Raw genomic sequence first — 18,352 nt, forward strand, 5'->3', positions numbered from 1 at the left:
TCATAACAAGTTTTTTTCTTCAGAATCATCCATATAACATTTATTACAAAATACCATTATGCCATCATGAAAGAAAATCATATATTGTATATACTCAGTTATAAGTAGGGTCCAACTACCAATGACACAAACCCTAACCTAAAGTTGCATAAGGTGCTGGCAAATCAAGGTCTATATCTGTTCTGCTGATTAACAAATAGCATAAACTCAGATCTGTCAATGCATAAAGTTTGCATTATGTGATGGGAGATCTGGGTCGATAAAGTCTGCATTATGTGATGGGAGATCGGGGTCTATAAAGTTTGCATTATGTGATGGGAGATTTGGGTCGATAAAGTTTGCATTATGTGATGGAAGATCCAGGTCTATAAAGTTTGTATTATGTGATGGAAGATCTGGGTCTGTAAAGTTTGCAGTATGTTCTGATTTATACACAAGTATTTATGGTTAAAATTTCCAAAGGTGCAAAACAGTATGACATACATTGCATGAGAGACTCCAAATTCTGCACTACAGTATGAGATAGTCAAGGTACAAGACACCATACATGGCATGAGACATTCCAAATTCTGCAAAACAGTATGACATAGTCAAGGTACAAGACACCATACATGGCATGAGACATTTCAAATTCTGCAAAACAGTATGATATAGTCAAGGTACAAGACACCATACATGGCATGAGACATTCCAAATTCTGCACAACAGTATGACATAGTCAAGGTACAAGACACCATACATGGCATGAGACATTTCAAACATTTCACCGACCCACGAGAAACTACTGGCAGGCTTTCTCAAGTACCAACATTAGCCGAGCCTGAGACTTGAACTCACGCAGACAGAGGTGAGATGGCAGCGATCCGTAATGGTGAGCACTTTAGACCACTCGGCCACTCGGGACATCCCTGTAGGGAGTGGATTAGACAGTTGATCTGAAAATAATGATTATTACCCTAGACGTTCTGTAGGGAGTGGATTAGACAGTTCACCTGAAAATAATGATTATACCCTAGATGTGCTGTAGGGAGTGGATTAAACAGTACACCTGAAAATACAGATTATTACCCCAGATGTGCTGTAGGAAATGGATTAGACAGTTCACCTGAAAATATAGATTATTACCCTAGAAGTGCTGTAGGGAGTGGGTTTGACAGTTCACCTGAAAATTGTAAATTGAATGAACAGCACTGACCTTGACCTGACTCTATATTACATAACAGCAGATTTTGATCTAAGATGTTTTAGTTACATGGTTTAAGTATTTCATGCGTTATAAATACACAGCGCAAAGACAGGAACTGAAATATTTACTTTAATTACATGCTGAAAAATTAAATATAGAAAATTAGTGGTGAAATATTTTCCATATTATTTTTTAATCCCTATGCATATATTTTCACCTTTGAAAAATCTTATCTTCACACATGAACATACAGGATTTCCCATCATGCCTAGCTTTGCTTGATTGTTCATATCTACAGAAATTATAGTTGCAACAATAAAAGCAAGTCTTTTGTGAGCTAGAGCAATAAATGGAAACTGCATTACCTTGGAGACTACAATTATTTTTGTTGCTAAAATGGGGTGAGGTCAAGGTTGCTGGTAACAGTCTTTAATCATTTAAGCTTTGATTCAATTGATAGATAATAAAAATAAACATGACAAGATATATTTCATCATGTAGTATATGAATTCACTGATTTGCCACTCATTAAAATACTTCGTGCACCATAATTTGAAATACATCCTGTATTAAAGTTGGATAAGAGTTATCCTCAATGTAAAATGTGGCCATGTCATTGATTTGACAGAGTTTAATGTTTTCTGGGTATATCTTCACCTCCTCCTTCACCCTCTTAAAGACCCAGTGTGAGGTCCAAGAAGGTAACAGGACCAAGTGTGAGGTCCAGGAAGGCAACAGGGCCAAGTGTGAGGTCAAAGAAGGTAACAGGACCAAGTGTGAGGTCAAAGAAGGTAACAGGACCCAGTGTGAGGTCCAAGAAGGTAACAGGACCAAGTGTGAGGTCCAGGAAAGTAACAGGACCAAGTGTGAGGTCAAAGAAGGTAACAGGACCAAGTGTAAGGTCCAAGAAGGTAACAGGACCAAGTGTGAGGTCCAAGAAGGTAACAGGACTAAGTGTGAGGTCAAAGAAGGTAACAGGACTAAGTGTAAGGTCCAAGAAGGTAAAAGGACCAAGTGTGAGGTCCAGGAAGGTAACAGGACCAAGTGTGAGGTCAAAGAAGACAACAGGACCAAGTGTAAGGTCCAGGAAGGTAACAGGACCAAGTGTGAGGTCCAGGAAGGGGAGGTGCAGGACTGTCTCATCTTCTCATTGAGGCTAGATTTGACAGACTTCAAAACAAGGATCAGACTGGTCAGTAACAGGCTTGACCATCTGATAACAATAGTTGGTGTGCAACCTGTACATGCCATAATGGATGTTCTGAAACCCTTATTTTTAAGGATTCCTGGATTCACTTGTGCTGGCATATAGGTGAAATTCATAAAACTATTGCTTTTATGTTTCCAAGGAATTAATAACAATAATTAATGAATATAAAACGAAAATGCTTGTACATTGGAAAAATATCCTTGTAAGGAAAAAAAATACTAATTCTATGAACATTTTAGGATTAATGGTGAAGGCTGATGGTGTACATGGTAAAACAAAAGGAAGTTAAATAAACAACACTTCAGTGATAGATTAAATCTTCTAAAAGTGTTAGAAATATTTCCTAATGCAGACAACTTCCAGTTTTACTGCAGCTTAATTATCAATTGGTTTATCAACAGCTAACATTGATATATACATGTGTACAGTGTGCATGTGACTGCTGACTGTATTATATTTGATGAACAGTTTAAAGTGCAGTGGTCTATAATGCTGTACATGTTGTGGCACTTCATTTCTTTTTGGTGTGCTCTGTTTGCACTCAACCCACTTAACTTAACAGGATCTAACTTCCTTAAACACCTTATTCAATCTACTCTGACAACTGATTCTTTGTCATCAAGCATGAAGACAACGGGTCTGCATGTTAAGCTCTCACATTAAAAGCAATACCATAAGCCTTGTAACCTTGACCCAAAGGTCAAAAGGGTTGGTGAGTATTAGCAGATTAAAGTGTCTGTTTTCATAATGATTCATGCCAAGAATGAACTGAATAAATTATGGGGTTTAAGAAGCAGAAGCAGCTATCAACTTTAATTGTTTATGCTGCCAAAAGAAATGTGACTGCTTTGTCTAACTTTTTCAACAATATGGCTCGACTAAAATAAAAACATTCTGTTAGGGACTGACCATTTGATTTCTGATGGGTGATCTGTTATCCTGTTGTTTTTTCTAAATTTCTGCACACACACACACACATACACAAGGCTTGAAAAACTTCACTTGCTCTGATTTGCAAAACAAATTAAGCAATTAATCATTTTAGTTGCAAAACATTTTTAATTTAATTATTCTTGGAAAGAAAATCTCAGGCTCCTTCTTGTAACTATGAAATGATCAGATCCTTAAAGGTTCTAATATAGACAGAGATTACAAACATGCTTGTAAATGCAGCTGACTGACTGACTCAACATGACTTGTGCCCACAGTGACTGACTTAACATGACTTGTGCCCACAGTGACTGACTTAATGTGACTTGTGCCCACAGTGACTGATTTAATATGACTTGCACCCACAGTGACTGACTTAACATGACTTGTGCCCACAGGGACTGACTTAACATGACTTGTGCCCACAGTGACTGACTTAACGTGACTTGTGCCCACAGGGACTGACTTAACATGACTTGTGCCCACAGGGACTGACTTAACATGACTTGTGCCCACAGTGACTGACTTAACGTGACTTGTGCCCACAGTGACTGATTTAATATGACTTGCACCCACAGTGACTGACTTAACATGACTTGTGCCAAGAGTGACTAACTGACTGAGTGACCAATGGTCAACAATAATACAGCAAACAATGAAAGGTTATATTGTGCCAATTTAAGCCAACTGGAATAGAATGCCTTAACCAGATACACACACAACCTGTCCTGGTCTGGACATAATTCAAACTTTTGGTCATATGTCCACAAATGTAACCCTGATTATACAACCACTACATATTATATGAAAAAATCTTTACCTGGTGGTGGAGGTGGAAAGTCATTTTCTTCGTGCCATCGTTTTTCTTCTTCTTCCGTTAATTCTTCACTGAAGCATAAAACATACTGATAATTATTGCATTTTTAATGACTCCATTTGACATCATTACAGAAATGCATATCCCTCCTTTGGGTCAAAACTGACATAAAGACATTAATTAAGCACATATCAGATAATCCAAGCATATTCCACATGGAAGGGAAGTAACTCCATGTTTCAACTACAGCACAATGCTTTCTTGTAATAGTTGTGAGCCTGGTGTCTTTGTAAAACCTAACTTTGAAGGTTCAATCAGTCTCTGATCTGACGCAAGCTTTTTTCAACATGTATATACAAATATATATATGAGAAATTCTACATACAAACATATATATATATATATATATATATATATATATATATATATATATATATATAAGAAATTCTACATACAATGATACCTCCTTGATCATTATGCAACATAAGTTCAACCTGTTTTCTCATTATCAGGCATCAATGAGTGCTGAGATTGAAAACCGAAATTAAGCAACAATCGAGATATGGGTGCAGGCACTAAGCTAGACTGCATCCTAGCCAAGGTCACACAATTCGAATTTGGATGCAGAAATAAACAAACTAAAGAACTTAAACATCCCTACATGTAAATTCACAATAACTAAAATATTTTGTTTAAAGATGTTACACTATCATGACAGTTGTATAGGACCATTGCCCATTCTTTGATGTTTATACAATACTCCCACTGCAACTATGTTCACTGTATCAAGTCATGCAAGAAATGGATTAACAAAAATAAAAAAGTCATTAATTTGACAAATTACACAATTTGAAGCATTATAGGTATGAAGTGAATTTGTAAAAAGCCAATATCCTAAAACTACAGTAAAACTGTAACCTTGTATCAATTTAAGTAATGCAGTCATTAATTGCTTTGGCACAGAATACAGGAAAATTCCATTAAAATCGACTGTAATAGATGTGAAACAGTAGTTGTGCCCGATGTTTAGCAGCTTCAAATATGAATCTGGGCCACACAGAAGTGGCAAGGAATGCTCTTTTTACATTCTGAATGGGTATGCACAAACTAGTTGTATATAGTCCGAAAGCTACCATTGGAAACTGATTTTTGGTAAGCCATGGTCCATGGGTCATTGAAGCTTTGTGGCCAACTGTGTATCCATTTTGAGAACTACGATCCCAAGTACATGCCAGTACCTTGCAATTGTTAAGTATATCTATATTTTTGTAACTCCTGGTACATGATTTTAGTTAATTTTCCTAAGTTTTATTCATGGTTTTAAACTGCTCAGAATATCTTTTGTTACAAACTGTGTACATGACCTGGCTCTGTAAGGAACACAAATTGCATAGGATCTATAAATAGATGTTCACAAATTTGTTGACAATTATTAATAACATGGTTATCCCACTTTTCTAAAGATAAATTTTGAGGTCATTTCCAGGGTTTTTCCAGGATGAAATTAATGTTTTCAAGGTTCACATATGATCATTACTGAACGGAATTAAAGAACATTTTGGATTATAAAACATGCATTTTCTAAATCTAAAGATGTTTCTTTTTCAAGACTTTCACAAACATCTAAGTCAGAAAAGATGATCATGTACAAGACCACAAAATGTATCACATGAAACAAGTTGATTATATTCCTATAAAGTGGCATGTACAGTCATTTCAATGTACAGAATAAAATATCTAACTTTATTTTGCTGATCTGCATTATGTTTCTAAGTGGGAACAACTTAATGAAGATAAATTAGTTTTGTTTCCTTTCAAACCTTTAATTCTAAAGAATTATATATATATATATATATATATATATATATATATATATATATATATATATATATATATATATATATATATATATATATGTGTGTGTATCTTATAGAAAGTAAAAATTTCCCATTACAGTATTTTAAAAATACCCAATAAAAGCAAATAATTAGAATCTTGTCTTGTAATGAAAAGTGTTTAACCCTGAATTTATCTGTGCCAATAAAATCCCAAACAAAATTTTTCAAACAACTTAATCTCCTTAAGACAATCTGGTAAAAAAGATCCATCATTTAAAAAACATTTTCAAAAAGGGTTGATTTAAATTTTGACAAAAGACCTTCAAAATTATATACTGTTGTATAAAGAAGGACTGAATTTTCTGTAAAATTAACTTGTCTTCTTGTTATTTGTTAAACCAGTCCCCAAACATGTATTGATACAGGGGCTTTTTTCATTTTTTAATATATAATACAAGGGACATCAATTTCTCATTTCAGCTCTAAAATTCAACAATTTGGACTATAAATATGGCTTAAAATGAATAGCAGTCCATTTTTTGATCCGGGCTTCTTCCAAATATTCCCACCCCATTTTTCATATTTGGACATTTATGTTGGGGTGTGGGGTCATTGCAATTGCATATAGAAAATTTGGAATTTGCCACCACCATGCGGTAGCAACATATGGTAGTCACTTACCAGCGGGACTAGAAATATTAAACTTATGCTACATCGACTTATACCTGAATAAAATCGATAGGAAAATTATTTATTTTCTCAAAAATGCCAAATATTGTAATCGTTGTCTTTAATCCTCTGACAGACTAGATGAAACTACGGCATAGATGAAACCTTACCTGGTACTTGCCATTTGCATTACTAGTCACATAATTTCACAAATCCCAAACGATGATGTTAGAAGTCCAATAGTCATGTGATATCAACAAAAACTCCTTTTTAATGTTATGTAAAGAAATTCAATTATATTAAAAGAAAGTCAGATACTTTTTGTAAAAACCAGCAATCACGCCAGTCTGATTTATCAAGCAGAAAGCACATGTCAACGTGGCAGTCATAAGATAAAACAAAACTCCAGAAGTTGTTCTCAGAATATATAAATATAGAAAATTCTGTTTTCTTCGTTTTTGCGTTTTTAATACAACCAGTATACAACTATCATTTTAAAATATTTTTTTTCTCTACAACATTTGAAAATGTAGGTTGTTAGATTTGTGTACTCATGCGACAAGCAAAGCAAACTGCGAGTACCAGGTCACATTTCATCAACGCCGTAGTATTATCCTGTCTTTCAGCAGATTAAAGACATAACAATTTTAATACTCACAATTTCTGAGAAAATAAGTAAGTTTCATATCGATTTCATGCAGGTATCTCTCGATCTAACAACGTTTAAAGTTTGCTAGGCTATCCAGGAAGCAGTTATGCTTTGCCCTAGAAATATTAGCCTCTTGTGATGCTAGACTGGTTTTCATACGTTCCATGAAAGATGCAGATATATAGCTGACTTTGAAAATAAAAGTCTAATAGACGAATCTAATATAATGAGCATTTGGATTGACTCTGCATATATGTTTATTGCAAGCACCCAAATGATCCATACTGCACCCTCTGAATAATCTGGTTAGAACTCAATAAATTTAACTCAAGATCAGTTTATTTCGACTCAATTTATGATTGTTTCGGGCATCAAGTGGTGGCAGAAAATTTATGGGTTTTTCCTCACTTTCATCAATATTTGCGAAATTCAAAGACTTTTCACGGTTGGGAAAAAATTATAATTTCTTCTGACTTTTTCCCAATTTCCCAGTAGCATGGGAATTCTGTAATAATAATCATAATAATAAGACTTAAGATGGCACCTATGGCATTGTTTCTTAGTGACTGATGGGATTTCTATGTTTCCAGAATAATTCTGTAGCTTCACACTGGTTGCACAAGGGCGATGAATATTCTTAATACGACACAAAATTAAAAGTGTATGCTATTATATGGGGTCTTTTGTGAAGTACAGTCGCAATATATTGCATATATAAGAAGAAAATTAAGCATTCAGATTCATTTCGATTTTTGGAGTCATTCACACTTATTGTGTTCCTGTTGTAAGTCTGCAGACATGTTTTATCTTGTACTTAGATATTATTCATGAGGAAAAACATTTGTTTGAACTGTTCAGTGGAAACAGAATGTGCTCATTATTTGGACTACAATATTATTCTGATAATGTTGTGAATTATTTCAAAGAGTTCAGGACAATGCCATCTTGATAATGTCATGGTTCTTGGAGGACCAGTACATTTCTGGTATTGAAATTATTAAAGAACTTTTCACTCATTTAGGACTTTCAAAAACCTTTATAAGGACTAGTTTGGATTTGCTTTATAAGTTCCTCACACATTTTTCAAAGGAAGGAAAAGGATACCATTTCCAATACTGTTAAAAAAGTTAGTTATTTCTTCAAATGGGAGGAAATAAGACAAGTAAATGTTTATTTCTGGACAGTTAATCCTGTAATGCTATTGCTAGAGAAATTAATGTTTTTTATGCATTGTTGATATCGAACCACCTATAGTGTTACAAATACTAAACAAAATTTATGCTTAAAAGATGACTCAGTCAAAAGAAAAATGTTTTTTGGCTTTTCCAAGCTGCTGTACTGATTTCAACAAGTGCCCTAAATTACCATATTTAATGAAATTTATTTAGTGATAAATGAATGCATGATTTATTTAGTGACAAATGAATGCATGATTTATTTAGTGATAAATGAATGCACGATTTATTTAGTAATAAATGAATGCATGATTTATTTAGTGATAAATGAATGCATGATTTATTTAGTGATAAATGAATGCATGATTTATTAAATGACAAGACTTCGTTAACATTATTACATAATCACTTAATCATAATCAACTTTTATCAACACAGATCTGAATCTACCACTGAATAAAACACCAGTTCATTTAACAGGGTCAAAGATTTTTACTTAATATAATAAGAAAAACACATCATTTGACAGGGTCAAAACTTTTCACTGAATACAATAAGAAAAACACATCATTTGACAGGGTCAAAGATTTTTACTTAATATAATAAGAAAAACACATCATTTGACAGGGTCAAAACTTTTCACTGAAAACAATAAGTAAAACACATCATTTGACACGGTCAAAGATTGTCACTGAATACAATAATTATAACACATCATTTGCCAGGGTCAAATCTTTTCACTGAATACAATAAGTAAAACACATCATTTGACAGGGTCAAAACTTTTCAATGAATACAATAAGCAACACAACAGGAACCCTGATCTGACAGTATATAACTCTTCCAAGTTCAAATATAGCCATGTGTTTAGCACTAGCATATAAATCACATGTAATAAATTTTTGCTCCACAGTATGTCTGCCATAGTTAATAGTTAATGTCAATGTACATGCTGCTGACTGGCAGGCAGAATAAAGCCAACCCCATCACATTTTTGTCTTGGTAGAAGCTGTAAATCATGAAAGTTAGTCTTAAGTCCTTGAAAATTTGAAGAAAAAAAACCACTGATCTTGTACGTCATGCATCATTTTATAAACTCATGGACATGTTACAGAGTCAAGATTACAACTCAGTCTGATATGGTACAATTGCTATACAAAAAATACATTTTAACCATAATAAATTAAATGAAACCAGTCTATAAATGCCAGTCATGGGCCAAAGTTGTTCTTTATGAACAGGAGATCTTTAATATGTAGTAATACTTAAAATAAGGGTTGATTAATGATGTCCTTCATCAGAAAATGTTATATATATATAAAGAGGTGTCCAGCAAGACAGGGTTCACTGTACTGCATGTGCAAAGAAAAGGAAAGTGGTATTAGTGAGGAGGTTTGAGTATGATCACTTTTTGCTGGTATTGGTGGGGATGGTTATGGTTGATCATTCTTTGGTACTGGTGGGGAGGGTTAAGGATGATTACTTTTTGCAGGTACTGGTTGGGAGGGTTAAAGATGATCACTCTTTGGTATTGGTAGTGAAGATTGAGGATGATCACTCTTTGGCATTGGCGGGTAGGGTTGAGGATGGTCACTCTTTGGTATTGGTGAGTAGGGTTGAGGATGATCATTCTTTGGTATTGGTGGAGAAGGTTGATTATGATCACTCTTTGGTATTGGTGAGTAGGGTTGAGGATGACCACTCTTTGGTATTGGTGGAGAAAGTTCAGGATGATCACTCTTTGGTATTGGTGAGTAGGGCTGAGGATGATCACTCTTTGGTATTGGTGGAGAAGGTTGAGGATGATCACTCTTTGGTATTGGTGAGTTACGGGTTGAGGATGATCACTCTTTGGTATTGGTGAGTTACGGGTTGAGGATGATCACTCTTTGGTATTGGTGGAGAAGGTTGAGGATGATCACTCTTTGGTATTGGTGAGTAGGGTTGAGGATGGTCACTCTTTGGTATTGGTGGAGAAGGTTCAGGATGATTACTCTTTGGTATTGGTGGAGAAGGTTCAGGATGATCACTCTTTGGTATTGGTATTGGTAAGTAGGGTTGAGGATGATCACTCTTTGGTATTGGTGGAGGAGGTTCAGGATGATTACTTTTTGATACCAGTGGGAATGGTTCTGGATGATCACTCTTTTGTATTGCTGGTACCAGAAGGGTGGGCTGAGGATGATTATTCTTGAAAGGTTGGAGTATGGTGTTTTCAAAATTTATATATTTACAAATCTAGCTTATAAATAATCTAAAATCACTAAAGAATTTACTGGTTTTTGTGTATTATGTGCTACTCATAGTTGAATGGTTTACTGCAAGTATAGGTTATTACATACAAAATGAATGGCTTACTTCAATTATGGGTTATTACATACAAACTGAATGGCTTACTTCAATTATGGGTTATTACATACAAACTGAAAGGCTTACTTCAATTATGGGTTATTACATACAAACTGAATGGCTTAATCAAAGTATGGGTTATTAGATACAAACTTAATGGCTTACTCAAGAATGTGTTCTTACATACAGACTGAATGGCTTACTCCAAGTATGGGTTATTACATACAAACTGGATGGCTTACTCCAAGTATGGGTTATTAAATACAAATGGCTTACTCCAAGTATATGTTATTAAATACAAACTGAATGACTTACTTCAAGTATGGGATATTAAATACAAACTGGATGGCTTACTCCAAGTATGGGTTATTACATACAAACTGAATGGCCTTCTCCAAGTATGGGTTATTACATACAAACTGAATGGCTTACTCCAAATATGAGATATTACATACAAAATGAATGGCTTTCTCCAAGTATGGGTTATTAAATACAAAACTGATTGGCTTACTCCAAGTATGGGTTATTACATACAAACTGAATGGCTTACTCCAAGTATGAGTTATTACAAACAAACTGAATGCCATACTCCAGGTATGGGTTATTACATACAAACTAAAATGCCTTACTCCTAGTAAGGGGAATTACATACAGACTGAATGGCTTACTCCAAGTAAGGGTTATTACATACAAACTGAATGGCTTACTCCAAATATGAGATATTACATACAAAATGAATGGCTTTCTCCAAGTATGGGCTATTACATACAAAACTGATTGGCTTTCTCCAAGTATGGGATATTAAATACAAACTGGATGGCTTACTCCAAGTATGGGTTATTACATACAAACTGAATGGCTTACTCCAAGTATGGGTTATTACATACAAACTGAATGGCTTACTCCAAGTATGGGCTATTACATACAAACTGAATGGCTTACTCCAAGTATGGGTTATTACATACAAACTGAATGGCTTACTCCAAGAAAGGGTTATTACATACAAACTGAATGGCTTACTCCAAGTATGGGCTATTACATACAAACTGAATGGCTTACTCCAAGTATGGGCTATTACATACAAACTGAATGGCTTACTCCAAGTATGGGTTATTACATACAAACTGAATGGCTTACTCCAGGTATGGGCTATTACATACAAACTGAATGGCTTACTCCAAGTATGGGCTATTACATACAAACTGAATGGCTTACTCCAAGTATGGGTTATTACATACAAACTGAATGGCTTACTCCAAGTAAGGGTTATTACATACAAACTGAATGGCTTACTCCAAGTAAGGGTTATTACATACAAACTGAATGGCTTACTCCAAGTATGGGCTATTACATACAAACTGAATGGCTTACTCCAAGTATGGGTTATTACATACAAACTGAATGGCTTACTCCAAGTATGGGCTATTACATACAAACTGAATGGCTTACTCCAAGTATGGGCTATTACATACAAACTGAATGGCTTACTCCAAGTATGGACTATTACATACAAACTGAATGGCTTACTCCAAGTATGGGCTATTACATACAAACTGAATGGCTTACTCCAAGTATGGGCTATTACATACAAACTGAATGGCTTACTCCAAGTATGGGCTATTACATACAAACTGAATGGCTTACTCCAAGTATGGGTTATTACATACAAACTGAATGGCTTACTCTAAGTATGGGTTATTACATTCAAACTGAATGGCTTACTCCAAGTAAGGGTTATTACATACAAACTGAACGGCTTACTCCAAGTATGGGTTATTACATACAAACTGAACGGCTTACTCCAAGTATGGGCTATTACATACAAACTGAACGGCTTACTCCAAGTATGGGCTATTACATACAAACTGAATGGCTTACTCCAAGTATGGGTTATTACATACAAACTGAATGGCTTACTCCAAGTAAGGGTTATTACATACAAACTGAACGGCTTACTCCAAGTATGGGCTATTACATACAAACTGAATGGCTTACTCCAAGTATGGGTTATTACATACAAACTGAATGGCTTACTCCAAGTATGAGTTATTACAAACAAACTGAATGCCATACTCCAGGTATGGGTTATTACATACAAACTAAAATGCCTTACTCCTAGTAAGGGGAATTACATACAGACTGAATGGCTTACTCCAAGTAAGGGTTATTACATACAAACTGAATGGCTTACTCCAAATATGAGATATTACATACAAAATGAATGGCTTTCTCCAAGTATGGGCTATTACATACAAAACTGATTGGCTTTCTCCAAGTATGGGATATTAAATACAAACTGGATGGCTTACTCCAAGTATGGGTTATTACATACAAACTGAATGGCTTACTCCAAGTATGGGTTATTACATACAAACTGAATGGCTTACTCCAAGTATGGGCTATTACATACAAACTGAATGGCTTACTCCAAGTATGGGTTATTACATACAAACTGAATGGCTTACTCCAAGTATGGGCTATTACATACAAACTGAATGGCTTACTCCAAGTATGGGCTATTACATACAAACTGAATGGCTTACTCCAAGTATGGGTTATTACATACAAACTGAATGGCTTACTCCAGGTATGGGCTATTACATACAAACTGAATGGCTTACTCCAAGTATGGGCTATTACATACAAACTGAATGGCTTACTCCAAGTATGGGTTATTACATACAAACTGAATGGCTTACTCCAAGTAAGGGTTATTACATACAAACTGAATGGCTTACTCCAAGTAAGGGTTATTACATACAAACTGAATGACTTACTCCAAGTATGGGCTATTACATACAAACTGAATGGCTTACTCCAAGTATGGGTTATTACATACAAACTGAATGGCTTACTCCAAGTATGGGCTATTACATACAAACCGAATGGCTTACTCCAAGTATGGGCTATTACATACAAACTGAATGGCTTACTCCAAGTATGGGCTATTACATACAAACTGAATGGCTTACTCCAAGTATGGGCTATTACATACAAACTGAATGGCTTACTCCAAGTATGGGCTATTACATACAAACTGAATGGCTTACTCCAAGTATGGGCTATTACATACAAACTGAATGGCTTACTCCAAGTATGGGTTATTACATACAAACTGAATGGCTTACTCCAAGTATGGGTTATTACATTCAAACTGAATGGCTTACTCCAAGTAAGGGTTATTACATACAAACTGAACGGCTTACTCCAAGTATGGGTTATTACATACAAACTGAATGGCTTACTCCAAGTATGGGCTATTACATACAAACTGAATGGCTTACTCCAAGTATGGGCTATTACATACAAACTGAATGGCTTACTCCAAGTATGGGTTATTACATACAAACTGAATGGCTTACTCCAAGTAAGGGTTATTACATACAAACTGAACGGCTTACTCCAAGTATGGGCTATTACATACAAACTGAATGGCTTACTCCAAGTATGGGCTATTACATACAAACTGAATGGCTTACTCCAAGTATGGGTTATTACATACAAACTGAATGGCTTACTCCAAGTATGGGCTATTACATACAAACTGAATGGCTTACTCCAAGTATGGGCTATTACATACAAACTGAATGGCTTACTCCAAGTATGGGCTATTACATACGAACTGAATGGCTTACTCCAAGTATGGGCTATTACATACAAACTGAATGGCTTACTCCAAGTATGGGTTATTACATACAAACTGAATGGTTTACTCCAAGTATGGGTTATTATATACATGGAGTAAAACAACTTGACAATGATTGCCCATAAAATAATAGCTGAATGAATATGCAGACCTTCATCCAATTTACACAGGTTAAAGATCATAGCATCGTTTTATGCACACACAAAATACACACTGGTGACTCAGTTACTCATATCACATCAAATTTTGGCTGATCATAAACTGATGCCATTTTCCGAAGGTCACTTATACTTTTCACTTACTTCAAGTTCACATGAATACCAATGCAAACAATACAATATTTTACTTCAAGTTCACATGAATACCAATGCAAACAATACAATATTTTACTTCAAGTTCACATGAATACCAATGCAAACAATACAATATTTTACTTCAAGTTCACATGAATACCAATGCCAAGAATACAATATTTTACTTCAAGTTCACATGAATACCAATGCCAAGAATACAATATTTTACTTCAAGTTCACATGAATACCAATGCCAACAATACAATATTTTACTTCAAGTTCACATGAATACCAATGCCAACAATACAATATTTTACTTCAAGTTCACATGAATACCAATGCAAACACTACAATATTTTTTAATTATCATTAGAGAGAAGTCATCATTACATCATTTTTCAACCAACCACTTCAAATTTGAAGCACCATGATACACCTCAGTAAAAAATAATGTCATATTGATCACATCATAATGTAAAGACCATGCTATTTCATCATGATGTAAAGACCATGCTATTTCATCATGATGTAAAGACCATGCCATTTCATCATGATGTAAAGACCATGCCATTTCATCATGATGTAAAGACCATGCTATTTCATCATAATGTAAAGACCATGCTATTTCATCATGATGTAAAGACCATGCTATTTCATCATGATGTAAAGACTATGCCATTTCATCATGATGTAAAGACCATGCTATTTCATCATGATGTAAAGACCATGCTATTTCATCATGATGTAAAGACCATGCTATTTCATCATGCACAGTAGGTATGGACTCTACAAGTATGTCCTTTACAAGTACTGACTTTAAAAGTGCTCACTTTACAAGTACGTATTTTACAAGTAAGTACTGACTTTAAAAGTGCTGACTTTACAAGAACTTACATTACAAGTATTGACTTTACAAGCAAGTACTGGCTTAAAAAGTAAGCACTGATTTTACAGGTACTGACTTTAAAAGTACTGTCTTTACAAGTACTGACTTTACAAGTAAGTATTAACTTTACAAGTACAGATGTTACAAACAAGTACTGATGTTTCAAGTAAGTACTGGCTTCACAAGTACTGACTTTACAAGTTAATACTGACTTTACGAGTAAGTATTAACTTTTAAAAGGAAGACTACCTTAAACAAAGTCTTGCAAAATATAATGGGGGGGGCTATGTCTATGGTACCTTGAACTTACATGTAGGAGACAGTATTTCTCTGGCTTCGTACTACATTAGCCACATCATCGTATGTCTCTTCTTCAACTTCTTCTACCTTGCCCGAATTTGAACTTTCTTGGGCTGAAATACAAAAAGGTAGTTACTGTTGCATCTGATATATACAGAGCTTTTAATATACTTACCAAATTCACAATTTGCAAAAAAATTCTCTTTTGGCAAAATTTACATAAATTTGGCAAAGCATTATGACAAAATTTCCATAGAAAATAATCCCTTTAAAATTAATCGTCACAGTTACCACTAAATGACTAAACCAGAACATCACTGTGTTGGCCATTTAAACTAGCTGACACCAGAAGTTGCTTACATATACAACTGCTCTTTTCGTTAATGTTAATCCAGGTGTTGAGTGTCTATCTTAGTGCAATACTGAAGGGCTCATGCTAATTTCTAAGCAATCACACTGAAAAATCAAGCAAATGCACATAAATATTGTATCATATTTTCAAACTGTGCCTTTATCGCTTCATTATATCAGACCAGCATTCAGAAAATAGATCCTTTTATTCAAATGGAAGGGAGCAGTTCCACAGTAAATTTTCAGTCCTAGAACTGACCTTGAGTGTTTTAGAGCATTGTCAAGGTTACTAAAATATGATGGTCTAGTAGAGTGAATTACAATAACTTTTGATTTTAGGATTAACAGCTGAACAGCACCCTGTAGAATGAAATAAAAGACAGATACCAGGTTTTCTAATCAAAATCTGCACTCACTGACATGTCTATCCATCTGCCTCTCTCTTCTTTCATCTGCTTTCAATAAACAACTGTGAGAAAATAACTGCTGGGTAAGAGTCAAATTGTTTTAGAACATGTGCTTTTGATACTTCAACTTTATATTTCATATTCATTTCATATATTCAGATGTTAATTTCTATAACAAACTAAAAAGCCTTCGAGTTAGCTGAGCATTTGATTCTAAACACGTACAGTTCAAACATCACAGTGTTTTCCCAATCCTACTATACAGCAAACTAAGACCAGGACATTAACGTCATAAAATATAATAATTACTGACCATAAAATCCATATAATAACAAAATAATTACTGACCTTAAAAGTCATATAACAGAATAATTACTGACTTTTCATTATGGTTACTGGTAATACCAGTACAAGGATTCAGCAACCCAATCAAAAGCCAGTACTAATATAATATTAACCCCATCAAAAGTCAATACTAATACAATATTAACCCCATCAAAAGTCAATACTAATACAATATTAACCCCATCAAAAGTCAATACTAATATAATATTAACCCCATCAAAAGTCAATACTAATACAATATTAACCCCATCAAAAGTCAATACTAATACAATATTAACCCCATCAAAAGTCAATACTAATATAATATTAACCCCATCAAAAGTCAATACTAATACAATATTAACCCCATCAAAAGTCAATACTAATACAATATTAACCCCATCAAAAGTCAATACTAATATAATATTAACCCCATCAAAAGTCAATACTAATACAATATTAACCCCATCAAAAGACAATACTAATATAATATTAACCCCATCAAAAGTCAATACTAATACAATATTAACCCCATCAAAAGTCAATACTAATATAATATTAACCCCATCAAAAGCCAATACTAATATAATATTAACCCCATCAAAAGTCAATACTAATACAATATTAACCCCATCAAAAGTCAATACTAATATAATATTAACCCCATCAAAAGTCAATACTAATACAATATTAACCCCATCAAAAGTCAATACTAATACAATATTAACCCCATCAAAAGTCAATACTAATATAATATTAACCCCATCAAAAGTCAATACTAATACAATATTAACCCCATCAAAAGTCAATACTAATACAATATTAACCCCATCAAAAGTCAATACTAATACAATATTAACCCCATCAAAAGACAATACTGATACAATATTAGCCCCATCAAAAGACATTATTTGTACAATATTAACCACATGAACCTAAAATTATGGAAAACATTAGAATTAAAACAATCCAGAAATATTCCATTAATTGCTATGGTGCAAAATGTTTTCCAACAAAAAAAGATAACAATTTCTATGTAGTTAATTCAGTACTACACAGAATTTTTGACTAAAATTAGATTTTTAAGTACATAATGACTATATTTTATTGAATTTAATTAAAACAAATGATATCTACGGTTTAAATAAAACAGGTCAAGTGCGTACAACAGTGCTCATTGATAAGCTCTGCACGGGGTAAGGAAGTGGGAGTGCCTTGAAAAATTGTTAAAGACTGAGGGTATGACTTGCTGCAAAATTTGCCAAAATGTTGCAAAGGCTGGGTTTATCATTAAAAAATTATCCTACTACATCATGTATTCA

The 18,352-nt window shown here is 34.2% G+C and overlaps 1 protein-coding gene across 9 annotated transcripts in view; it reads right to left on the bottom strand.

Moving 5' to 3' along the window:
• LOC149806518 (uncharacterized) overlaps nucleotides 1-18,352 on the bottom strand; it is a 128,546-nt gene that overhangs the window by 80,991 nt on the left and 29,203 nt on the right. For all 9 annotated transcript variants that reach the window (XR_016420316.1, XR_016420314.1, XR_016420323.1 and 6 more), the window contains exons 3-4: nucleotides 15,959-16,061; nucleotides 4,147-4,214 (exon numbers count right to left, since the gene is read on the bottom strand). Coding sequence is in view for 2 of the 9 variants with exons in the window: in XM_089954130.1 (XP_089810256.1) it covers nucleotides 4,147-4,214; nucleotides 15,959-16,061 (171 nt within the window). In the remaining 7 variants the exon portion in view is untranslated. The remainder of the gene's footprint in view (nucleotides 1-4,146; nucleotides 4,215-15,958; nucleotides 16,062-18,352) is intronic.

The sequence above is a fragment of the Sinohyriopsis cumingii genome, chromosome 1 (assembly GCF_028554795.1).
Source record: "Sinohyriopsis cumingii isolate HCF-2022 chromosome 1, ASM2855479v2, whole genome shotgun sequence".
In the NCBI taxonomy this organism is placed as follows: Eukaryota; Metazoa; Mollusca; class Bivalvia; order Unionida; family Unionidae; genus Sinohyriopsis; species Sinohyriopsis cumingii.